This window comes from Bombus bifarius, unplaced genomic scaffold (genome assembly GCF_011952205.1).
Source record: "Bombus bifarius isolate JDL3187 unplaced genomic scaffold, Bbif_JDL3187 scf7180000007996, whole genome shotgun sequence".
NCBI classification, from domain to species: domain Eukaryota; kingdom Metazoa; phylum Arthropoda; class Insecta; order Hymenoptera; family Apidae; genus Bombus; species Bombus bifarius.
In genome coordinates, this window is record NW_022884376.1 from 230,341 (window position 1) to 257,708 (window position 27,368).

General features: G+C 44.5%; 1 protein-coding gene across 1 annotated transcript in view; it reads right to left on the reverse strand.

The window, feature by feature from the left end:
* Positions 1 to 27,368, reverse strand: part of LOC117205937 (neurogenic locus Notch protein) — a 182,838-nt gene that overhangs the window by 131,650 nt on the left and 23,820 nt on the right. Inside the window, exon 2 of the mRNA XM_033444800.1 lies at positions 20,399 to 20,477. Coding sequence (XP_033300691.1) covers positions 20,399 to 20,477 — 79 coding nt within the window. The remainder of the gene's footprint in view (positions 1 to 20,398; positions 20,478 to 27,368) is intronic.

A 27,368-nucleotide genomic window follows, 5' to 3' on the forward strand; every position in this document is an offset into this window, starting at 1 on the left:
ACGGGGGGTAACTATGCTTCTAATAGGTCTAATTGAACGTGTCAACGCGTAAAAAATCGTTATAGATGGGAATTTCACGAGGAGATTAACGTGTCTGAACGTCTGGAAGAGGAATCGTCGCTTCTCGACAAAAGTACGATAACGCTTTCTTTTGCCGTCATTTTGTGTTACACGTATCGATGATAAAATCCATTCGGTATCGATACGCACGCATATATTACAGCCTTGTCTGTTATAGCCTTCCTAGGCTGTAGAAAGAGAAGAAAACGTCAACTTTGACCGCGTAGGAACCGCGTAGGAACCGCGTAGGATCGACGCAACTCGTCGTTCGCCGATTCGCCAATATCGTCGATCGGTGGATTATCGGGCGACAGGGCGCCGATTCGTATTTGCATTCGTATCGCAAGGAACAGATGCAACGTTGGTAAACTTGCGTGATAAAATTTCCAAATTGTACGGAAGCCGCGTAAGTGGTTACGTATAATATACGGAACTGCGAAGAAAGTTGCGGAAAAGATGTTGTCGTGTGCGAGGTTCGCGCGAGCCAATCGCGTACGGGCAAAGAAAGGACGAAGAAGCGCGGACGTGTGGGTATTAGAGATGCGAGAAGAACGGAAGCGAGAGGGTAGGATCGAAGAGGAAGGAAAGTCGGAGATGCAAAGGCGCGCTAAATCGTCGGTAGGTACGGTAGGTAGTGTGGGTAGTCGTCCTCTTCGTCCAGGTCGTCGTTCGCATAGTCCTTGTTCCACCCTTACTAACGATCTCGTACGTGGCCACGTATAAAGTCTATCCTTTACGGATCCACGCTCCTTTTACACTCTCTCTTTTAGCCGTATACACCGTGGCCGCTTCACGATGATTACGACTCCGATTGCGATGTAAATCGCGAACCCACGTTCAATCACGTACACACGGGTGTAACTCTTCCCCATGGCCTTTGACTGTGAGTCTAGCCAGCGTGTTCGTCCCCGTACCTCGCTCCGCTCCCCTTCGTGCTGATCGAATGTGTACATTGTAGGTTCAGGATCGATCGTCGAAGGGTTTGGACGATCGGTAATACGAATACGGAGTCGTAAATCATATATTGCGTACATGGTATACATACTATACTACGTAGTACTGTTCGCGTGACGCTCGAGAAAGGCTATAATCTTGATAGAGAAGTTCTTTACGTAGGAATACGTACGCGCGTGTAAATAGAGATCTTCCACCTTCGACTCTTATCGCTGAAACGGAAGGTAATTTAATCTTTCTCGTTCGGGCTACAGCATCCGAGAAAAATGAAACGATGGCCGAGAAACGGTTTACGAAATTATAGTCGGCTTTTTATACTCGTGCAAGTATCACGGATGCATATGGACGTTGGCTGGTAAGTAGCTGCAGCTGAATCTATCCGAAGAAACGGAGATCGAGCTTCCACACCGGAGGTTACGAATCGAAAGTTTTTGCGTGCATTATAAAAGCTCGATCGATCGGCGGGATCCTTACGGAATCCCGTGGACATAACAAGACGTAATTTTACCTCGTTACTTCATCCGCTTTTTCGCGCAACGTATTCCCAAGGCTAGTTGGAAGAACAGGTCCGACGATGCTGCAAAGTGCCAGCGCCGCTTGCCAGCCACGGGCTCTGGCACGCCGCGCTGGTACACAGTATACGACTCTTGCACCGTGCTTTCCACGTACCTTCCTCGGTCAGCCTACATAAGGCTACTTACTAGCTTCGTCTCGAGAGAATTCCACTTTTTGCGCAACTTCTCCTTCATCGACGTACCGAACGTGCAGTTGCACGCCACTGCTTCTCGAAGCATGCTATCGATAGGATGTTCCAGTTTGTCGCTTCCCGTCGCTCTTTCGACCTTTGTAATTTCCCGATCCACCTCGCCACGAGCGCGTTCACCGACGAACATTGGAACTTTTCTTCCAAACCTTGCGACAACCGACAGAATCGTCGTTCCTCGTTGTCCAGCGATACGCAATAAGATCGCCAAATTCTCGCGTGCTTTCCACACGAAGGTTGGCGCGTGTACAGCAGTTATTTTCTCGCGAGTGTAGTGGAAGGAGGAAGAGAGAAAAGTGGAATTAGGTCGCTGCGACGAGTCCGGGACACGGGTTCGCGTCGGCTACCGTGTTAACAATTTCGCAATTAACGACATATCGCGAGATCGTTAACGATCGGTCGAGTCGCGGCCTTCCTTTCTGGTAAGCCCGATGATCGACGATCGATGGTCGATCCGTTTTCACAAGTCGAATTTGTCGTCCCTCGGGCGTTTTCAGCTCGGTCGCTTCTTACGAAAGAGTAAGTATGCTCACTTGCCAGCGTTGATACTTACGCGATGACGTTAATAAACAGTTCGTCGATTAGAAGCTAACGAATGTCCGTATTAAGATTCAAACGAGAACAAAGCAAAATTAAATTAAACCGACGATTCCAGAAGAATAACGGCATACGTACGTGCGTGCTGGGAAAGAACGACTCGATAAAGAAACAGGTACATATTTAGAAAGCTATCGGGCAAACAAATTTAAAAAGGATAAAAGGACAAAAGGTAAAAAGGATAAGAAACTAGAAGCACCGAATTTAAGCGGTCTGGTGTCGCGTAAAACCGTGATACAGCGGCGACGCGAAAGAGAAGCGGATTTACATATCTGTGTGCGTCTAGGCTCTAGACTCTAGACGAACCAAGGGATGGAAACGTATCGAACGATATACGAAGATACGATAAAAGCTCTGCGAGCAAAAATACCCGGCATGAAAAATCGTAAAGGTTGCTACGAATAATACGAACGGGTAGGACACGACTATGCAAAAACTGTAAAAAGAGAAAAATTGGTGAAAGATAGGTGGCCGTTTCTGAAAAGTTCCGTTAGGATGCTCGATCGCGATCTATGTTTCTGTGGTATTGCGCGCGATTTCCATCCCAGTGGCAATAACCGATGGTCGTAATAACAAAGGACCGAGGAAAAAGACGATCGATCGCTGCGACCACAGGTCGAAGAAGAAGCATGTGCGACGGCGTTTCTCGGGAAATCGCGAAGCGTCTCGAACCGGCCCAGACGGCAAGTCGCTGCCAACAGACCGAGACAACACCGAGAACAGAAAAACACTGCTAAGCGAGTCGAAGCACGCGTGGGAAAGTTAGTGGTGGGAGACGCGTCGGTGTGGATTCAAGTATAAACAATATATCGCTCCAAGTGCATCATCCGCTGCGCTTCTACCGCTAGTTGTTCCGACTTCCCAAGCAATTATCAAACGCAAATAAACTACTTTCGAACAAGTAATTTTAAACGTTTCGAGTAGTTTCAAGTATTGGAGAAAAATATTCCGAATGGAAGAAAGACGGAGGAGGAGGAGGAGGAGGAAGATGATGAAAATTTGTCGCAGCTACGACAACAAGCATCTGCGTCTTCTATGTTTTCATATCCTAAGGATCGATGGGAATTTCGTTAAGTTTTACGAGACGATGCGCAGAAAGCAGTAGGTATGTTACACGGTGAATCGATTAGCCGTGTAACTCTAATTAATAGTCGTTTAAGGAGCCAGCAAACCGTTCTGTCGCCAATGTACGCCCGTTTAATTAATTACCTATGTACTGGCCGGTCGGTGTTACAAACGTGCTTTTTGCAGACGGTGACACCGTCAGGAAGGCGTCGCGACTGGAGCAATCGGCGACAAAGACAATAGCTCGTTACGGATTCGTTGGCCATCTCTGACCGACGAATTGCTCGTGCCACCGTGATAGAAACCAGTTGGCAAGAGATAGACCACTAGCAGATTCGAATGCAAACTCGCGGACGAGAACGTGCCAAAGATCGTTACTCGGCGATTCTCCTTCTCTCGTTCTCATTCGCATTCTCATTCTCATTCTCATTCTCATCGTCGGTGGTAATTATCCTTTACTTCTATTGCCCCTGCGACCATTTTCAAGCGGTGTACGCAATGTGTGCGATATTTCAACCGAGACAAGCAAATGACACGATTATCATTTATCCGCGCTTTTTATATTTTCTCGTACAAGGTAATACATTTTTGCCCCCGTTGCTAAAACGATACGAGAACGCGTATGTAGAAATGGAGAAAGATGGAGAAAGATCGTCGAATTTTATCGAAATTTCTTCGACTCTGACCCGTCGAGTCGACTGCCGTTTCGAAAAGTAACTCGCAAAGTAAAAGTAATCTGTAATCGTAACTTGACTTAAGGTCGCTGCTCGAGTTTCCGTGTCTTTGAAATCAACTAACCATAAGCGATCCGAGCTATGATAAAACGTAATAACATAGAAAAGACCATCCTACGAATATCACTCTGAAATCTGTAAACTTGCCCATTCTTATCTTATTAACGAACGGCGTAATAGGTATTATTTTTGAACGACGCAAACATCTTATCGTCGATGTTGGCATACCGAGAGCCGACGAGTACGCGTTCGAGGAGCGGTGCGCTCGGTTGCATCGCGAGCAAACTTTGCAAATGCATGCAAGCGCAAACATCGGTTCTTTCGAGTTCGAGTTTCGCATTAACGCGGCGCGCAGTGTACGTAGGTACTTACGTATACGAGTGTGCCGGATGCCAGCGAGGCGGCAAGCCCTTAATAAGCGGAAATTCCGATAACCTTGACGCCTACGCGATAATAACGAAGAAAACCGAGCGACGACGCCAACTAACAGGGGCGTCTGCGAATCACCCGTTTCTGCTCCTTTGCACGATCCCTTTTCGCCTTCTATTTCTATCGAAAATCACGCCCACGATACTTTTTCCATCCGTTTCTTTCGTCCAATTCGATTCACCGAATCATCAACATCCCTGTTACTCGCAAACGTCGTGCGCTATTAATTTTACGTTGAATAAATTTGACGGTTCGATACCGATAGTACGTACCGTGAGTACGAAGATCGTGCGGGAAATTATGCAAAAAAATACTTTTTCGAGAAAGATCGTTTTTGAATAATAAGAAGAATAAGAATATATATATATATATCTTATAGTAACGCACAATGCGTAGAGCGCAAACAACCACTGTGGGTCGGCGGTGAGATCACTCGCAAAAGAAGAAGTGGTCGAGTCAAGAGACATTAACAGTCGGTAGCCAGGCTGGATCGCCATTACAATGTTTGCTCACGTTTTCGAAGCGCGCACGAGCGAGAAGAATATTCACCTCCCCTCCCGCCCCCCCCCCTTCTGCCAGTCCTTCGATCCTCAAATATATCAATGATAACCAACAAACCATACCGAAAACGCGTCGAGTATGGACACGGCGCTCAACAAAAACGACGTAATACGACAAAATACGGAGAGAGTCAACGAAACGGTCCACGCGCACGTTCGGCGATAGGAACATAGCAACAGTTACGAATAAAATTCAGAAATTCAACAATCGCGGCATCGGAATCGCGACGCTAGCTCGATTCAAACGATTTTCGCTACGAACAATAGTTACAAACGATCGAAATTTTGTCGATCGTTGGTAGCGAATTACCGTTTACGAAGCTTTAATATATGGTAGGCGAAGCGAGAAGAACGTATTAGCGCGGTCTCTGTACGGATACGCGAAGGAGAGAAGCAGCCGTAGCGGACAGGTGACGAGTCGAGTGTGATAAGCCCGTATACGTTATACATACTTATGTATCGTCCCTTACAAGACGGGGTGTGTCGATACACCATCTTCATGCATTAATGCATGGAACGTCAGTCGACGATACAGCCGTCTCTTTCTCTCTTGCTCCCTTGCTCTCTTTTTTTTTTCCAAAGAACCTTGCTATCAACCGTGGCGTAAATCGATCGAATCCGTCGATGGGATACTTGCCGGATCAGGTATATCTGTCGATACGTTGGATAAACGAACGCCAGCTCTACCAAAGATAATCGTTTTACGCGCTCGCAACTACGCTAAATAGAAAATTTCCATTTACGTTCTCGCATTACGACCGACTATGTTCTTTTCGGCTTCTTTACTTTATCGTCTTTGTAAAATACGTCGGACGAACGTATACCGCAGTTCGTTGACAAAATTTTACACGCTTACTCGCATATTTCTTCTAAATATCTCTAGTGGCACAAAAGCTTACATTTTGCAAGATAAGAAACAGAGATTGTTCGGTTTTTCAGCTTTTGGAATAGACTTCTCCTTGGTCGAGAGAACGATGTCTAAAAAGTCTATGTGTATATTTGCTACAGAGGTAAAAGTCGAAGATTAGGTAAAGATCGTTCGAAACCTTATCTCTTGCTTTAACTCGTTACTTTAACGTCGTTTATATTGTACACTGAACGTGCAAACAGTATAATACCGCTGGTGTAGTGCAAAAGGAAAACACGACGACAGAAAGCTTCACACGTAGGAAACGCTGCAAAGCGAGGAAGAACATGTGACCGCGACTTTCCAGGAGCTGGTAGAAAGGTACGAGGATGGTTAGAGGTCATCAGCATCGCAACACCATCGTGTTTCTGACCTCGTTGACTGAGCACGACGCTAGATGACTCGGTAAACAGAGGAACATACGATTCTAGCGTAACGGCCACGATGTTTACACGCGATTCGCTTCCACGTGTATTTTACACTGCGTTAGAATATATCGAGATCCACCACGCTCTATCTGACACAACGAAGCTTTCGTTGCAAAAATCCGGACTTATTTTCATTTGCGAATGTATTCGGTTGTCTAACAAATCAATAGGCATTTACGTTTTTCGATTTATTTTACGAACGCAGAACGATAAATGACCAAAATGACTACTCGATCGTTGATTTCTCGTTACTCGTGGCTCGAGCCCGAGAAAAGATCATTCGGACAAGAGTCGGACAAAGGATCGTTACACGCGTACAACGGAATTTAACGGTGAAAAACGATGCGTAACGTACCCTTATCGAAACGGTGGAAGAGGTGGAACTGTAGGATTATTATATCTGGTTTTGTTGGTTTAAACGTTCCAACGTTCGATCTCCTTTTAAGCAAACGAGCAACGATCGTGTATATAGGGCGATGAATTAAAGGAACGAGCACTTTGAACGACGATCAAAGCACAAACTAGTCGCACGAGTAATTATTATTTACGACTAAGCGAATATAACAAACGGCGAGAAATATATAATCTTAAAGGAGAGCAGCGAATCGGAAGCAACGAAGGAACGACGACTACCAACCCAAGGATGGTTTGCCAGTGACAAACGGGACGAGGCAACGAAATAAATCGTTTGAAAGAACGCCAGTGCTTCGGTATCTACTTTGATATTTGATTAAGAAAATTGTTACGACTCGGCAATGTAAACCGCGAGTCATTCCACTCTGTTCCGAGTCAACCCGTACTCCCGACACTGACATTCCCCCGTGCACACACTTGCACACCCTTCGTTTCACTCGGTTAATATAATTATATATAATAACACCTTTACGCGCAAGCGCGAACATAATCAAAGTAATCGCTAATCGCTCTTTGCAACGCAAATAACTCGTTCTTTCTTTTTTTCTTTTTCGACAGATATCGCGTCCCTCGAATTTAACGATCCGTTCGTTTCTCGCGTGTTACCGTTTACTGCGGCATTCGGACGATCGATAATTTAACGTTCTCAACGTTCTATCGAGGATATCGATCTGGACTCTAGATTCTAGACGATCTGTAAATGTCTCTAGAGGGTCTCTTACGTACGCCTATGGCCGCCATTACGAAGACCTCCTGTGTTATTTGATTGTTTTCTGTCCGAAATGGCCGATAAACGCCTTGCTGTCGGTAATTTGATCGACTCGCATAATGCGACGCGTATAAATGTACCCGTATTTCCAAGTGAATACGCGTGTTTCTCGAAAGATGAACATCTATAACACACAGAGGAAAAGAAGAGGAGAAGAAGAGGCGAATTTGTTTTCAGATAATAGCAGGAAAATGCGTTTAGAAAGGACGATTTGAACTACGGAGTTGCCGTTCTTTTGTTCTTTTGTTATTTTCTTATTTTGAAATTGAAATTATATCCAGCGACAGCTAATTTCCTCGATAAAATCCAACGACAACGATGAGATTATCGTAAAATTGCTCTCTCGCGTATAAACTACTAAGTTTATCAGGAGACAGGTGACACGGTGCAAAAGACACGGTGACAAGCGTATACGGGTGGTTGCTTCGTTATGCTGAATCGCGAACCAAGAGCTGACGCTGCCCGCCCGTCGCCACTGACAATGAGTCGAGACTCACCCGGTAAAGACCGGATTCGTCGAAGAACGCTGGGATCTATGAACGTACGGAGGAGAATGCTATTTCGACCGGTGATTCGCTCTACGCTCTACGTTAACGTATTCTCGTTTGTAGAACGTCGTGTCGATTCAGCCGTCTAGTTTAATGTCCGGCCCAAGTTTCTCAAACTTTCACCAACTCGCCCAATGCTTCGATTATCGATAAGAACACGCAGCTATGAAAATCGTGATCAGCTCTATGTGCAGACATCGGCCTGCCACACGATTTTGCGAAGCAACCATGCGCGAAGTGACATCGGTTCGCCGTACACGGCGTTTCGCCGCGTGATTACGTGCGCCTTCGACGCCAGCTATAACGCGAATCTTTCCAACCGGAAAGGAACCGACGGTTCGTTGCATCTGCTTTAAACGAGATCCGTTGGTAATTTCTTCTAGAAATTGCTCCGTTTCATACAGATGAATCCTAGAAACCTTTGACCGACTACCACCGTTAAAGGGACGTTAAATATTTTTTTAAACCGAGTATTTTAGTTTCTAATTAAATCTAATCGGATTATCGTTATCAGATAATTATTCGATTTAACGTTGGCGTTTTCATTATTTAACGAAACATTTTTAACGATGCTTAAAATTTGTACCGGGGACTTGGTACTTGTAGCGCGGTGCGATTCGCTTCGCGTGATCGTGGCAAAATAGGAACATTGAAACTGCGCAAGATTCGTGCAGATATGGTAATTGCAAAAACAGATAGTTTTACGAAGATCGTTCGGTCCAGATGAAGCGTGGTAACGACGACGAATGGAATTGCCTCTGTCACGATACGAATCTTTTCGTACTGCGAAATCCTTTCTATATAAAAAAAAAAAAAAAAAAAAAAAAAAAAAAAATAAAACTAGAAAATATCATCGATTCGAAAGATAATCGTACTTACGTAGTTTTCAATTTCGAAATTTCACACGAAAGAAAAACGTGGCCAAAGTTCTTTCGTGGAATAAAACCATTTGAACATCTTACAGAGCAGACTGATTTTAAATCGATGTGGACGGCAGCTAATATATTCTGGCGCGTAACAAGGAACAAAGGTTTGAGCGCGGATACTTCTCGATAGATACTCTAATCGCCATGAGGATTAATGGTGCACGCGACGCTAGTTTTTCAGGTGACTTCGTGCGAGAGCCATTACGAAAGCGTGAGAAGGGTGAGTTGGTAGCCCTTCGACTAAGGGCTCGCGCTAATTACGTCATTATGCGGAACAGGGTGGATAGCTCTAACGAACCTGCAGCATCGAACGTGCTCGTCCTATGAATAGCGACGAGTATATACTCAACCACTGACCACATGGCATTATAATAGCACGCTATCCGCGTAATGATTAAAAATTCGAAGGAATTCAACGTTCAAGGAACTTTCTCCTTCCCTGCTGCAAATATTTTTCCGTTGGTCGAATTTTCACGGGTTCGTTCGTAAAACGCTTGTATAGCTTATGTAGCTCGAAACGACGAACGAATCACCGATGGAAATTCCAAATACCGGAAAGTCTACGCGGTGTCCCGGTAAAATCGATTAAACCGTTGCGCTATCGTTCGTTTCAAGTCTTATTTCAAACTTTCTTCGAGCGGAACTTCACGCTCCCGATCGAAGGAACGCGAAATATCTCGTCTATAGATTCGGATAAAGATCAGTTCGCAAGACTAAAACGAGAGACGCTTCAAACGATATTACTAAAGCGACGTACGTGTTATTTTCTTTTCTTTATTCTTTTTTTTTCTTTTTTTTTTTTTTTTTTACGAATACCACTTGCCCAAAACATCTTCTAACTTTACCGAAATAATCCTGTCTCTCGAATCGATTCCGTAAAGAAATGTTTCAATCGAACTAAATGTCGCAAAAGACGCGATCCAGGGTCTCTTTGACGAAAGGACAACGGCGGTAGATTCCATAGGGCACCTACGGAGAAGCCGCGCGGCCGTATCTGTATCATTGTTTCGAGTTGCGATACTCGCGAACGTATTATTACCATAATCGTCAGCAGCACGGCATATGGGAGATGGTAAGCCGAGAGTGGAAGGCACGGGGCGATCCAAGCAGCCCGGAGGCTTAATCGCGATAATGGCCGGGAATCGTCTCGTGACCACAGAAACGGAAAACGTCTCGATTCTAGACGGCAAATCGAATGATCGAACGCTTACGCTTTTGCATCTTGCCACGAATCGGCTGATTATCGAATGCCGATTGTTGCTAGCCTCGCTGTTGCGAGAACTCGATGCGGTCGTAATAGCAAAAGCAGGATTGCAACGAACAATCTTGTTTCGACAAGGTAGAATCGTATCGATTTTGTTACTTGCTGGTAGTTCGATGTTACCACTAAATGGTAGTTGACGAATTTCGCGTTCCGTTTATCACCTACGGATTTCCTTCGATTCGTACTTTAACGCAAAAGCATCTTCCCTTGTCGTTGGAAAATAGACGAAGACAGAGGTTTCATCTTCTAAGAACGGTACGGACCAATTATCGTTATATTTTAGCAAGTTGTAACGATTACAAAGTTTAATCATTTTTTGTAGTTCGTATCGAAACAAGCGAATTCGATTGGTACGAGTCCGTTGAATCGGGCGCTGATTAAAATTTCGTTCGATCGAATAGAATTCGGATAAACCGAAGACCGGTTAATCCTATGAAATATTCGATCCTCGGACAAAGAGTACGACGAAACGGTCGTTACTGTCATTATGGAAACGAATCAGAAGATGATAATTGGAGACTGAGGAGGTAAAAAATAAGATTCGCATTGTACGTATATAGGATTGTATACTCGCCGCCTCAACACACAGGCTTCGGACCATCGGCGATACGGAACAGTGTACGGTAGGAGAAGAAGAGGGGAAAGAAGAGGAAGAAGAAGAGGAGACTCTCCGGTTCTTTAATAACACGGCGGGGCCGCAGGTTCTTCTTCAGGTATGCGAGACAGAGCCCGAGGCAAGCACACCGCCTACAGTCTCGGAAACCTGGTTCTTTCGCAACCATCTACACCATACCGTCACGGATTCCAGCATACTCTATCCGATACCTTTCAGAATCTATGCACCGACACATTCCTGAACGCTCGTGTGTTCAAACACGTGTACATACACGAGTATGTTACTTTCGTATTCACGTAGCAGAAGAGACTGGACGTCAACGTGGGTTCAACGATACAATTTTTTGGTCGAACGGAATCGAAAAACGGACAGCCGAAAACGGCAGAGTCCGTATTCTCGTTGCAGTAGGGGAAAGATAATACAATTGCTGGTTACTCGTTTATAGGAATAGACAATAAAGCGAGTTAATTAGTTCATTTTGCGAAACAGTAACTTTCAGGTAGTAAGAAAAGAAACGATCGTTATTCGTTAGGGGGATGGTTTAGGGGATTTAGGGGGTTTAGGGGATAGGGGAGAAAGAAAGAGAGAGAGAGAGAGAGAGAGAGAGAGAGAGAGGGAGGAGAGAAAATCGATATCGATTACAAATATCGTAAGCTTGTTAACTGGAATGGGACGCGGGTGTCCGATCGTACTACAACATTCGATCGCAGATATGGATTATCTGTTTCGATTTGCTTGGCTTCGGTAGCATGCAGTTTTATTTGCCAGCCAACCGATATCGGGACTAGTTTCATTTGCGGCGTTACAAACTTGTCGGACAAGAGGAAATTAATTTGCAACGAACCACTCCATACATAGTAGTACCACGATGTCTACGGCCGAGAAAATGATAACTTTGTGTAATTACCTCGCGAATACGGTGTAAGGGTTTGCTGCTCGTTATCAATGATTTAATGCACGTAGAGCAAAACAATACGCAACAAAAAGGACGCGTGGAATCGTGTACGCTAATTTATATCTCGCGAATATTCCGCAAATGAATATCATTACGAGAACCGATGCTGGACGGGGCCGGTGCTTTTCGCGCAAAAAGTTCGTGCTACGAAGAGAAAGAAAAACAAGGTTCGAGGACAAGCCTGTAATGCGTTCTAGCCTATGCAGCTGGAGGAAAGCTGGTCTCGACCAGGGGCGGAATAACAAATGGACTGCTTGGACCCTCGTCTACGATACTTGTTCGGAGTCGAAGAAAGTTACATTCGGACCGGCCTGGACGGAGCATACTAATCGTTCGAAGAAACGCGAGATGGATGAAAGAGAAGGCAAAAAGATACGAGGTGAAACTAACAGACTGAAACGACAATGGTACGGAAACGACGACGAAGAAACCAAAATTCACGATAAATAAACAAATTTGCTTGGACGGAGGTGTTGGACTTTATGGGGGACGCGTATGCCTACTTACTGAAATACAGTCAAGAAAAAAAGTACCTACATATATGTAGTTGAATATAGTTGAAAAACAAAGGACACGTATAGTCAGTCACCGTGTAAGAGGAATAAAGGAGCCATCAGGTAGACAAAAGCAACAGGATACAAGATCAGGGTCGTACGTTCGGAAAGAAGGAGAAAGAACGACTGTACCGAGGGATCGCCCCTAATCATGGGAGGTGCGGGAAAAGGACGCTTAACATGCAGACCGTAGCTGGAGGCGTTAGTGCCGTATAATCAGCGTTCCTTCGCTCTTAAACACCACCATGGCACACGGTTGTTCTTGTGTCGTGCGAGAAGAAGAACCACCATGCTCGACCTCGACAAGAAGTACCACTATGCTCGAGAACCTACAAGGATGGTAGTTCGATGAGCAACGCTATCCTCGTCTTCGTATATAGAAACCAGTGATTCGTCCGCTACGGTGGGTCTTTGTCCAAGCATTCGCCACTACGAACCGGCACAAGCCCAGATTCTACCGGGTCTACGCGTGCAACTGGGTGGAGGGCACACACCGTCCTGCTGCCATCCGTGTCAGGATATTACCGACAGAGAAAAGGAGGGCTGCCGATCAAGAGTAAACGAGAGAAAGGAATGACGGGAGGCTGCAATCACGTCGCAGGTGGCTGTAGGCCTGATCGCGAGGACTTTGGGACTACCTAACTGGGGCATCGAGAAGGAAACACGTGGTGATTAGCGGGAACTGGAAGAGTACCCGTTTGCCCGACACGAGCTCATCCTCGCCAAGAAAATCGGCGTTCTTTATCGACCGCCGGTAATTATTACCCGTCGAGCGTCGCATCCAACCGATCGCTTTCGATGTCGTTCTCTGATCCCCTTTAGACCGACTCGCCCAACTGGTTTACGTATTCCACATAGAGAGTAACGAGATAGAGATACGAGCCTATAACACGTATAATTAATTCAAAAAGTAACACGCCGAGTAAAACGCGCAAAGACTAGACGACGTTTCCATCGTACGTACTTCCACCTGCAGAACTTGATACGTAGTTATAGATGTTGTCGCGCGCCAACTCTTTGAAAACGTTGCGTTTCATCGATACGACGTCGTTTAGCGGTTTCACCTTCGAAACGACTTTGGATAACAGCGAACAGACGGTAACACGAAACGTCCGTTTGATCGTATTTGATTCTTTACGCTCGACACGATGTACACTCGGGTCGTTCTACGGTCAAAACCGCATACGATGCTTTTATTTCCGTTTCTCTCTTTTTCTCTCTTTTTCTTCTTTCTCTTCTTAATATTTTTCACGCGATACGTATAACAGTAGAAAAGAATGAAACGCCTGCTATGTAACGATATTTTTTCCAACAGGTACGCTCCGTTTCACTTTCCCAGAACATCGAGGTGTACCACGCGTCGCTATACCTACGTAATTTACAGTTTCCTCGGTGAATATTTCTGCCGCTGTTTATTCGGCAAAGAATTTATTATTAGAATTATTCGCAATGCCATATGAGAGAAATCGAAGCGACGCGACGCAGAGAAGGATAATAGTCACGCTTGTCGTCGCAGTCCTCCGCTAGAGTTTCTCGTTTAGAAACGATACGTAGGAACACCCCGCACGCTGGAATCCTATTTAACGCGTCGCTTAATCACTCATTCAGCTTCATACCGGCCAGTAATAAATCGCGTGCTTAAACTTCTTAATCTTCGATCGCGAGGTTCTATCTGCGAAACAACCGATCCTGCGAGATAGCAGCACATCGCATCGGTATACCACGACACGAGTCATTAATACCATGCATGTATGCGGTACGACGACAGGAATAAAATTCGCGTGGCTCGCAAGAAAGGAGAGGCACTAGATACTTTTCTCGTTCGGGTCCGCTGCACACGCGCGCACCGATCGTAATTAAGAGCCGATCCTTCTCTCTTGCTGCTCTTTGCGCCAGTCCGCTCGCCCTCGTCCTCGCCCTCGCCCTCGCCCTCGCCCTCGCCCTCTTTCCACCGCCCTCGAGCCACGCCGATTTCTATATACCGTACGTGTATACGCTCGAAAACCGTTCGTATCGTGTCCCGTCCTGTGTGTACGGACGGTACGCGTCTAAGGTAAAAACCTTGTAAATACGTACTGACCGCTTGTACCTTGTACCTTGAGCGATGTAACGGACGTTTGGAGGTGCAGGGCGCGCGGATTTATAAAAGGCGAGAGACGAGACCGTGGCTACCGTAGCGTAGTACTCACGAGGAACAGAGACAGCTGATACGGTATGGCTGTACTCGAGGACGGAGGGGTGAGATTTATCTCGGTGCGGCGATGCTTTCGTATTAACCGAGTGATCGTGCTCGAGTTAAAAAACCATTGCTGAACGCCGAACAACGGTACTTTGGACGCCTGAATCGGTCAGCTGCGGCTTTTAATTACGCGAAATTAGTCTCTAACGATAGCGATCGTTTAAATTCTTCTCTTAACCGGAATTCTATGGATTTTTCTTTCCTCGAGAAAGACTCCGGTGGAGAATTTTATCTCTATGGAGAATATCCAACAAGCTTTTGACGTTTCGAAATCTATCAAGACTCGTTGAAATGTTAAGAGTTCGATGTCTATCGACGTTCAAAATGGCACATTTACCAAGAATTTCGACAAGTTACAAATCGAGTAAGTGCGGTAGTAGGAAATATCGGTTCGCTTCAAAATTGTGAGATTTAAACGGCTTATTAATTTAAACGGCAATTCTCGAGATACGTTCTACATACACGTCGTACGTGTACACGCGCTTCGAACAACATACGTAACCAAAAGCGTAACAAAGTTGTCCGATTTATCCAGGGAAGCCAAGTCCGAGAAAACAACGTGTCGGTTCGTAGAACGAAAAAGACAAAAGGGAGAATCACGCCAGTCGTTCGAAGCGTTAGGCATTCGTTTCTAATTGGCGCTAAATAATGATTTTTTCGCCCGCCTCCATAGAGCCTACCAATCCTGCCGTCGATGAGTTTCTTCGAACAAACCCATTACTGTACGACAATATTCGCGCTGGCAATCAGCACGTCGGTGCCACAGCAGAACGGTTCTGTTTGTTGGGCCTTCGTTATGCGCACCGTCGACGTCGCCATCGACGTCTAACTATAGTCACTAACAAGGAGGAAACTTTTCTATGACCGGGGCAGCAAAACGTGTACGGCGCAGCGTACGAGATACGTTCGAACCACCATGCGCGCGCCATGCAGCTCCATCCAAGTGCCATCACAGTCTGACCAACGGCGAATAATAAACAAATCTTCCGGAACATGTACAGCTGTGGCAACGACAAGATTTTCCAATGGCTCGAGGCACGTATCTCGAAGGAAATAGACTCGTTTCTACAACCAAGACGATCTAGGCAACGCGAGATAATAGTATTTTTTGCGGAACTAATACTCGCGCAAATCCAGACCGTGATCGTTGTTTGTTACGCTAAAACGAACAGACCTCCCCTGGCTGGTGCGATTGCACGCGGATGAGCCAGCCAAGCGACCAACAGCTCTATCGGTTTATAGTTTATATAGTTTATCGAGCTCTCTGTTGGCTCTTGTTACCCTTAGGTGGAAACAGTTACAGACAGAGCATCTTACGACTCGCCTTCTCACGAGAACGAGTCAAACCGTCTCGTAGGTATTCGCAAATAACACGTTCCGAAGGGTTCTGGAGGTTCTGCAAACATCCCGCGAACCGCTCTCTCTTATTCTGCGCCGCGGTCTCGCGTTTCTTTCAAATTTGCCTTCCTAAAGACTCTGCATCCTTCGCTTCCATCGTGGACCATGATCTCTGCGGTCTCTTCTACAAATATTCGTTGGATCGTTTCCTCCGTTCAACGCTTATTCCAGGAACCATTGACCATTTCGATCGGATATATTTCGATATTGTACGTATGGCCGGTGATGGCTGATCGCGTCAAGAGTGCTAGGACGAAGTGAAATATCGGCTAGGTTCATTTTCAGACAACCAAGTTTCTCATAGTATATACAAATTTCTCTGCTCGTGGATGAAATATCGTTAGCCTTCGGTAACTTTTTTATCGCGTAGAATTTTAAAAGAATCTTAAGTAGACTTACGATCGATAGATTACCTAATTTACGACTAGCCTGTATCTTGACCTGTGACGTAATATAACGTGTAAGCTGGATAAAAGGTAGAGATTAAACGTAAACGATCGTTGGTTACGCTGTGACGCGATCGTTCCATCGTCGATCGGCAATCGTTCGCGGGAAAAATGGGCGGTCGTGTCGCGAAATATGGTAAAAAACCAGGAAACCAAGAAAAGGAAAAGAAGAAAGCAACACAGGACAGAACTGCGCGGCGCGTTCAATCGAGACCGATGTCACTTTTGATCGGCGACGTCCGCTGACAAACAGGTCGGAGATAATTAGAGCAGCGTATCGATAGGCGAAAGAAGTGGAAGGAGAAGGTGAACGTTAGCAGGCGAGGGAGCTAGACGTCGCGCCGCGTCGCGCCGCGTCGCGCCGCTGAGACAAGTGGTGGAAACGAATATTGTTCGCGGACGAGACGTATGGTGGAAGAACGTGGCGGAGAGAAAGAGCAGCAGACGTCCGCACTTGAATCTGTATGCGGATGTCTGAAGGGAGGAGCGAGAGACGGAGAACGTTAGGAAGAAAAAGAGAGTGGGAGAACGGGGGCAGGAGAGAGATGGAGAGGATAGGCAGGAGGAAGAGAGAATAATCAATGCGGGAGAAGGAGGTACGAGGCCGCAGAAGAACGAAGAGAGAGTGGCGTAGGTTCGATCCGGTGCGGTGGTAAGAGAGAGGAGTGGAAGTGCAAGAGAACCGATTACTCGCGGAGGGAGCCGAGGGGGCCCACGAGGGGCCAGGATGCTCGGCGCATGCGCGGCGGGCGTGGGAACAGAGTGTCCCCTCTCTCTCTTTCGTTCCATGTACCATTCGCCCAACCCTTCTCCGCGTTCGCGTTCCTTCCCTCTTGCTTTCTCTCTTACGTAGTAGCCCGATTCCCTTCGTCTTTCCACGCGTATAGCCTGCATTCTCTCGCTCCTGGGCCCAATTCGTCCCCTCTGTGTCTCGCTGCTGGCATCTCTACGAGGACCCTCGATCGCAGCCGAACGCGCACGATCCAAGGCCCCGCGGGCATCGAGTTATTCGTTCAGAGGTGCTCAATATCTGGGTGATCGGTAATGCAAATAGAGAGAGGACGTCGCTCGCGAAATAGACGCAAACGTATGTACGAAGAACGTTCGCGTCGATACAAGATCGATCCGACTCGACGTGCACAGCCGCTTTCTTCCGATCGTTCAACTTTAGATTCGTTTAACAGCGAAGAAGCGAGGACACGTCGAAAATGGTCGTGCAAGCCGGGATAATTGGAAAATAAATTAGACTCTCGATGTGCATCGTTTCTTCGTTAATGCGTACCGACCTCGGAGACGTAAAAGTGGAAAAAAGTCGATGGCTATACAATATCCGATGAACGTTAGTGATAGGGCGTCGTGTATCAGCATGACCGCGAGTAAATTGTACGTCCACACGCGCGCTTTGTCGTCCGACGTATGGTTCGAGCGTGTGCACCTGTACACGCACGGTCCAAGAAAACGAAATGCCTTTGAGTGTATGGCGCAGTCTCCTCCGCAGGATACCTACTCGCGAAGGTAAGGGGCGAGTATTTTGACAGCGCGCCCTAACCTTCGTCATCTCGTCTGTCGATCGCGTCGTGTCTCCTCGGGCTCTATTCGTTTCGTGGAACAAAGGTTTCGAGCTTCCATTACGAGATTTATCTGTTTATATTTTATATAATATCACGTAGGATCGATCAAAATTTTATGTGACGATATTCAACGTCGCTAGAAAATATATTTACCATACACGCCATCTATCTACAACGTGGTGTACATGGTTCGAGAGACAACGTGTCAAAGAGACAACAACATTTTCCGGTAGAACAGATGCCAATGATCGCTGCTAATGGTACTCGTCGATTCGCAGTGTGCCCGAGCGCTAGACGCTGTTGCATGTACAAATGAAAGGACCCGCGAGAAGGATCGTGACATTCAAAGATGATGGAAATGTGCAATTCTATTTTCATTTCGTACAGTAACACGTAGAAGGTGTATTAATCTGGAAGTTCCGAAGATGAAAGATGAAATGCCAGTCCGATCGATACCAAGGGAAACGGAAGCAAAATACCGAAGTGGGAAAACAATATTATTGTTCTGCGTAAACGTACACCCCTTTCTATGTACGTATATCAGGAGATGCTCACTTGCAATGGAAAATCTATAGGGGTCGCGTGCCGACACACGTGTCCTCTCTCCAAACGATACATTTAAGCGCACGTGTAAGTTCATCCACGTAAACATGTAACTATACGAGTGAATATTCTATACGCAAGGCGACACGTGCGAATTTTTGGATACACCGAACATATGGATACACGGATGTACGTATGTGTGCGAATGCGATCGCTCGAGGGATGGATTTTGCTCCATTGTACAGAATCCTGCATTCGTTAGCGGCAATCTTAATTCAGCGTATTGTCGAGTGACACTAGCTAAATTTGTCATTGTATCGGATCATGACCATTTTATGCTGGGGCTCCGAAAAGTCAGAGAAAATAACCGCGATTGAAATCATGTACTTGATAATAGAATACGGCATGTGGTCGACAACTATTTCCATATATTCTCTGATAATGTAATACGGAGTAGGTAGTGCTAAGTTCTTAAATACACGCTTGAATTATACCGTGACAAATTCACAATGAAATATCGATATTTTGTTATTAATATTGGAAAAGGATTATCTAGCGTGTACTACGAACGCTAAGTGGAGCAATTACGAACGGACAAATTATATTTGGAAATTAAATGTTTTTGTTAGCGAAATGAAACGTAAGAAAATGATAAGATTTGTAGTACCTGTCTAAAGGCTAATGTACGATGAGATGTTTCGAAAACAAAAGTGATATGTTTCCATATAATCGTGAAAGGTAACAACATTTCTACGTATTTCTTTGAATGTAAAGATCGTGCATTTCGCCCGATATACTCCCAATTCCCTAAAACTGCTCTCAATCGCATAATCGCGAATGGCTACACGTTGAAGCGACATACAGAGGCATCGAACTGACCGATACAAAAATGGAATCTACGAAAGTTTGATAAAGGTAATTTACGTGTGCTGCCGCCGGGTCACGACTGACGGCTATTACTGGACGCTATTACCGAACCCCGACCCATCTCTCGTTCCGTCTACTGCTATTCTCTCGATATTACGTACTGTCGATGCGAGACGAAGCGTCATTTTACGCGATCGAATAGCACGGTTAAACGCGAGCAGAGATACACCGTTTTCTCAAAAGAAGAAAGAAAGACAAAAGGAAAACTGATCGAGCAAATATTATAAACTTGTATATACGTGTATACGTTCTGCGATTATTACATACGTGAATGCGATCATTACGTGCCCGTTTGACATTTTACAAATATCGTAGAGGCCAAAATTTACAAACATAAATAATGTCGTTCCTGGAAATAGTAAAACAAATAAAAAAAAAGTAGTAAATTAAATAGAAAATTGCAAACACGTCTGTATCTGTTTCATAAACTGCCGATTATTCGTTTTCTCGCCTTATCTTTCTTAAAGCGCTTCTCTTTTCCTCGTATTGCCTTCGCGCGTGGGAGGCGAAGAAACGTCCGGTTCTCTCGACTTCGCCTTCTCTATCTTACACTCCCTCCAGACGCACTCTCTTGTTCCTTCTTTGTTTGATCATCGATCGAATCGATCATCGAATAACGACTTGGTTCGTCGATCGCGGAGCAACCGAACCCGGTCGTCTCGCGCATCAAACGACAAAACCGTTCGATTCGTATATTACGATAATGAGAATGAGGGAATATGTGCACTCACTTGCAATGCGACTCGCCGCGCGGTGATGATACGCAAACTCCTTCGTTTTTGCAGGGGCTCGGCGAACACGACACGAAACCTGAAATAGTAGGAAAAGCGTGTAATTATTTGTAAATAGTAAGACGTTTCGATCGTTAAGAGACCGATCTTAACTCTTCGAATAGGCAGGGAGGTACAGAAATATTTCTTCTCGAGTAAATTTGGTTCGGTGTAACGTATCTTTTTTTCGATTCACCTTGCGAGAGGGAGCAAGATCTATGTAAATCTATGTGAAAAGGTAAAATGCTCGTCGAAGATCTACGATTTCCCTTCTGGTGCGAACGCTTCAAGTTCGCTTATCGTGTGGGTGTAAGTGTAAGTAATTAAAGGCCAGTTGGAGAACGCAGAAGGCGGCAATGGTTACCGTGGATCCTCGAGGGAACCTTTGACACGCCGTACAAAGTGAACTTTCGTGTATCCCTTCTTGAAGAATACGGCGAGATAAGGATAGGACGAGGCAGCGAAAGAGAAGGTACCTTTAAGGGAGCGAAAATATCAGAGATGCTTACCAGTTCGGGTGTAAACGCGACCGAACTAGAGAAAAGGGATCGGCGAAATTACCCGCGCGCATCCTGCTCAGCCATCGCCTCGAACAATTTCACACGAGTCAAATTGTTGCACGTGCACGACAGAGATTAGACAAGAGAACTTTCCTAATACGAGTATAACGGATTTGAAAAAAATCCATTTCGTTTCATTTATATGCCAGCAAATTCCATTTTTACATCTTCCTTTCAGGTTGTATTATTTTATTCCGAAACATAGAAGCTCGTTGCATCTCTGACATTCGATATCAAGCACTGCCGTACATTTTGCAAGACTAGACTAGACAAAGATAATCGTTTCTTATTTCTGTCAAAAGATGAATTATCACTTCTAGTTGGAGTAATCGGAATTTTATAAAGATTCGTTGAAATATATAATATAAATACAACGTATGAAAAGTATGTAACAAAAAAGAAACAAAAAAAAAAGAAAAAGAAAAAGAAAAAAGGAGAAAAAATAAGAGCGAACGAACCGATACAATTACTCCGCTCGTGTTAGCATAGTTAAGCACCTAGCGCGTTGCTTGCTCGTTGTGCAAGGAGCTGCGCGATATTCTACCCCTGCATGCATTTGTATATCTTAGCTTTAATATATTCCTTTTCGTTGGAACCATTAATGTCGAATCTCGAATAACGTTCGTGCTAAATCACGCGTTCAGAAAACGTGTGTTTAAAAGTCGATTAACGTGCCCCGCATAAAGTACTTACTTACACGGGACCGGCTAATGCACACACAAGCACAGCTATGCTAACGTAGCAAATAAATAACTGCTTAACATATGTAGAAAGAAAGGGAGGAAGGTAACCAAGTTGATGGGCTTATGTTTTATCAGCCAACTACGAAGCCCTATGGGATTCCCTTTGCCTACGTTCTACGTGACCTTTCGTGTTACGATCTTACACGATATAATGCAACATCTCTCATCTAGCTTATAATCTAGCTAGTCTTTTACTTGGCTAAATTAACGTTTTAAACGTTAGCTTGTTGAAAGTTTGGCTGTAGGTGTGATATAACTCAATTACGGACCATGGCATTGTGATTTTTCCGCGTTGAAAGGAATACAACGTATTTTAGAGCATAGCTAAGATTCGTTACTTCGGACAATTTTATGATTAGAAATATCGTCGCTAAAAACACTTATTATTCGTATCAAATTCGATACTTTACGTTCAAAAATTCGGAAAGATTAGGTTGAACGAATAAGGTCATACATCTGAATCATGAATAACGAACGAAGAAAACGTTTCGTAAAGTTTGGTGAACTAAAAGCTGTAGACACGGGACTTTATCGATCCGCATAAAAAAGAAAGATATTAAGAGAAGAATGCACGTGACATAACGATGAGGACTGTTCATAGTTTATAGTATCGCGTGGGACGCAGAAAGTCGTCCTAACGTTTGTAAATGTCATCTTAATGGCATACATTTCTCGAGTTAGGTAGATCCACGCGCAATCACGTGCCGTGGTGAAAACGCGTGCGCTTAGAGTTGGCAAGATTCTGCCGGGTATTCCAACTATTATGCTATACCATGTACAATATGAAACAAACAACTATAGATGTATCGCTTAAACTCTAAAGAAAAAGTATTTCCATACGCAAATATTTTGATACTCTTTTTTTTATCAATGTAACGAATTACATATGTGTGTATTTCCTTTGCAACATATGACTACATTATATGTAGCAATTCTATTCTGTCGCATTAGAAAAATAAAACGAAGAAACGAACGTACTTGGGATCCACAACTCGTAGGAGTCACGTTCAGGTATTAAAAGTGCGGAATCATTGACCAGTTGGGATCGACGAGACGATTCAATTCGCTTCGAGAAAGACAAAAGGGTCGAGAGTAGAGCCGAGTCATCGCAATCACAATGAAGCACCGACACTCGGTTCTCGTCGTGACAACGACGAAGACAAGTAGCAGAGCGTCGCGTCGCAACGTCCGCGACAAGACGGATGAGATCAGTTAAACCAAACTGCCTTCGTGACAAATCCTCCGTTTCCTCTGTTTCCTCTGTCGGTTCGCGACTCCGTTTTACTAACGTTGACGCACTCGCGTGTATACCGCACACGTTCGTCCTAACGCGGTCCACCATCGTAATTTCTATGTAGGACGACTGTCTTTAGTATGATTCCTCGGAATTTCCGTCCATGGAACAGCCTGATTAGCAACAAACCACTGTTAATTCGACGCTTCGTGTTCCTTCGAGCGAACGCAAACGTACGAAATAAATTTTCACCTCGGAGTTAGCGGAACGATCAATTTTGTGCAGTCGCGAGATAATTCAAATGGTCGAAACTATATTACGATATTATATAGAACGTTTAGTGCTGAGACGATAAAGAAAATGCTGCAGCGAAAAAAAGGAGATTAGGATAGAAAAATGAAATTGTAAGTTGAAAGAATAATTGTAACAGGCAAGGAGGAAATGAGAAGTAGTTTGAAATTTCGACAACGAACGCAACCGAATCTCACTGAAAACAAGTGCGAACAAGCGAAAATTCAGTCGTTAGGATGTCGTAACTAGTCAAGCGTTTCCTCTTCTGACTGAAAATACACTCGCACAATGATCTGTACTGCTCGAGGGGGAAAAAATGGCTTTAATTATTTCAATTCCAGAGTAAATTGCATCGCCAGTAGAAAGCCACTGTTGAATTACGCCTTCCTTCCTGCTTGTCCGCGAAATTAATTCGCGCCCGTGCTAATAACGAAACCTCCGTGCAAATTGTCGTGAAAGCAAAAAGAGGACAAACGTATAGACGATAGAGTTGCACGGTAGCGATCTCCTTGGCAACTTTAATTTTCCGGCAAAGAATCCGCAATATATTTCTAAATGTAACACATCGTATATTGGACTATCCCGTGAGTGGTAAGTATGTGATAGAGTATTTTTTATTCTCGGTGCAAGAGTCGAATTCGATGCAGGCTCGATGAACGTCTTTTGGATGTTTGATTCGAAATGAAACGAGGAAATTTTAACTTATCGATATAGACGTGCTTGTTGTATAGGAGACTAGAGACGAATTAATGCAAATTAATCTGTAAAATTTAGCACGAATCGTTTGAAAGTGACAGACGGAAGTGATATCTGTTATTGATTTTGAATCTCCAACCGTGGACGTTCTTATCGCATTAGGTTTTCCAGGTAACGTTCCGAGAAATATCCTTCGTCGATGGGATGAAGCTAATTGAAATCTAGAATCGAATCTCGTGTGCGTTACATCGACGGCAACGGCCGATGTCAATGCCGCCGAAGCGTACGTTATCTCGAGTCCTCTCGAAGAAGAGCAAAGAGAAGAATATATTTTTCTCTTTCTCGTTCTTCCTACGAGACGTGTGTATTCTATTTCCTCTTGGAGGAGGAACTTGGACAAAGAGGGATGTACTCCCAATCAGCGTGGGCGAGGATTCCGCGCTACTCGCCACGACAAGTCTTGCGAGATTCGCGAACTCCACTCCAACCACCTACGTATAAATCAGAAGCGAAGCGGGCATGCTCTTAATGCTATTCTAGGAACTAAAGTTAAGATCGTTCTCAGTTTACTATCGAACAATAATTATTCGGATATCGTTGTACTAGAAAATATTGAAACTGATTTTAAAATATTACATAAATCTGTTACATGGTAGAAATATATTCATAACGTACGCGGGTAGTAACGACTATACGTGTAGCAACTATAACTAAAAAAATGACTGTGAATGAAAGCAATTATATATATTTGTACTACGATATCTCTATACGAACTAGCGACTAACTTGTTTTTAAATAACTTGGCCCTTGCGATATCCTTTGTCGATAATTGCGCAACGACGGCAATCACAATTTTACGTGACTATCCGAAAGTAAAATTATTTTGATAAAATGGAATAAAAACAGTTCTTAGTTCGTATTACGTCTTCATTTGGAAATGATTAAAGCGCGAATTTTATATCAAGACCGGTATCGTCCGATCCTTTCACAAATTCAATTGAAATTTATGCACATATTTGCGGTACGTTGGTATACGTACATCTGGCAGAGTGTATAGCGTATAGTGTATACATTAATGGAGGTGGGTAGTGGGAGTCACGACCTCGCGAATTACGTAATCGGTTGCAACGTGCGCGCATATCGGAACAGCGCAACGGTACGATACGATTATACGATACGATTATACGATACCGGCTTGATTTACACAGATTTGCCCTCATCGTGTCAGTTTCACAGCGCAGCGCAGCGCAGCTCGGCACAGCGTAGCGCAGCAGTATGAACGACCCTTGGTTGCGAAAGAATCGTTCGGGTGCGAGATACCACGTACCACCCAACCCTGCTTATTAACACGTGGAAGATTCACTTTGACTACTCGCAACTCAACGACGCTCGAGGAGGCGGTCGCTTTAGAATTTTCAATATCCAGCATATCCAGCATCGTATGCGTGCCTTATTAAAATAAGGTAAAATTTGTTTGAATTTTCCAATAAATTCAACAGATAGGTATCGTATATAGGTCGCATACGGCCAGCGTCGCATATAGGTTTCCAAGTTTGACGTAATATATTAACAATTTTATTTCGTACGACCGTACGACCGAGGAAACATCGAGTTACGAAACGGTATAGCGCCTTTGAAACGTTAAACACGAGCCAATAGCGAACATTCTAGGACTATGTTGCTAAACAAGGATCGGAAATTTACGCCGACGCGACGCGAGATAATAACGAGAGAAGAGAGAGGAATCGAGTTTTCGAGCGTGGAAGACGCGACGATGTCGCTCGGTATCGCAATCGGTAAGCGTTCCCGGAACAGGCACGCGATGCGAAAAGAGAAAAGTTTCTCAGACTAGTTCTCGTAACCAGCTGAACGAAGAACACCTTGCATTCCTCGGTGAATGCGAGATTCGCCTTGCAATGAACGAACATTTGAACCTTTGCGTCATCGATACTATTCAACCCGGTTGATTCACCGTAGGCTGCATGAATGAACGAGCCTGACAAGAAAATCCGCCAAGGCTATTCACATACGGTGTGCTTCAACGACCTACAGAAATTTTATTCACCGTTCGCAAACCTAACGCGTATAGTAATCGGACAGCTATCGAAATTGATATATTTTTTTATCTCGCAATTCATTAGTCATAAATTTGATCGATCTCGAGTACCTCTTAATTTACTCCGGCGATGTAAGCAGTTTAACAAAGACCAATGAAACGTAAACTAGTCTATAGTTTAAAGCAACGTTGATTGATTTACGACAGTTTGGTTGGCACGAAGGATCGTTGAAAATATCGGCGATACGATACAAACTTGAGACGATGATAAATCATCGATCCGTTATCCGGTAATTCCGGCAAATTGTTCCACGTTTAATCAGCTCGATACCGCGTCTAGATGAGTCAAGACGAGCAATTCGCATTATCGTTTACAAACATTACCGCGTCGTACAGAAGAACACGCGTTCTTTTTCTTTTTTCTCTCCAGTGAAATTATTCAATGTTAAATTAATAGCTAGTATCCTAGTCGTATAACGGTCGTAAATCAAACGAAACACAGCGAGTCGAAAATCTCTTTATTTTATTAAGCGCGAATCTATCATCGTGACAATTTCTTTTAAATTATATGTGTGTGTGTGTGTGTGTGTGTGTCGCGCAGTTTCCTCATCTTGTTACGGTAACTGAAAATAACGCGACACTTTCGCGTTGTAAGAAAACATCATCGACGGATGAAAAATTGAAACATCCACGGTGCAACGATAACTATCTTTTAAGAGCGAAGACACGTTTAACCTGTGTACGCACAGGTGCTTCGTTACTTCTCCTCCGATAAATTAACGACGATCGGTCGACTAACCCTGCTAGGCGATATAACGCAAAATATGGAACGTGATAGATGATAACCCATTAAGGCTCACTGCCGACCCTGGGTATCGCATCTAAGAAATCAGAGCACTAAGACGCGGCTACGAGCGCACCATCGTGTGTAACCGTGAATCGTTGCTTCGCTCGTGCTTCGGCATTGAGAGAAAGCCAAGCCACTTTCCGCCTAATCCGGTACTAGCTTCCTGATAATGCGCGTTTCACGGTGACGATCTCGCGCTGATCAAAATATTACTATGTACGACCAATTATCGCGGCCATGAATCGTTCATAATCGTTACTACCAACGGAAACTGAGTAAAAAGTCAATACTCGTGTTACCTCTTCTCTTCACTCTGCCGCGTTTCCATCGAACACGGCTGATCGAACTCGTTCGTTATCCTCGCCCATAGAACTAAATTCGAACTAGAAATAGATCGCTGTATGAACGAGAAAACATTTTTTAGACGCAGACTTTGCAGATCGCGCGACCGGTTTAGCTACACGACGATATCCTGTTACAGCGTGATTCGGAAGACGCGTGATC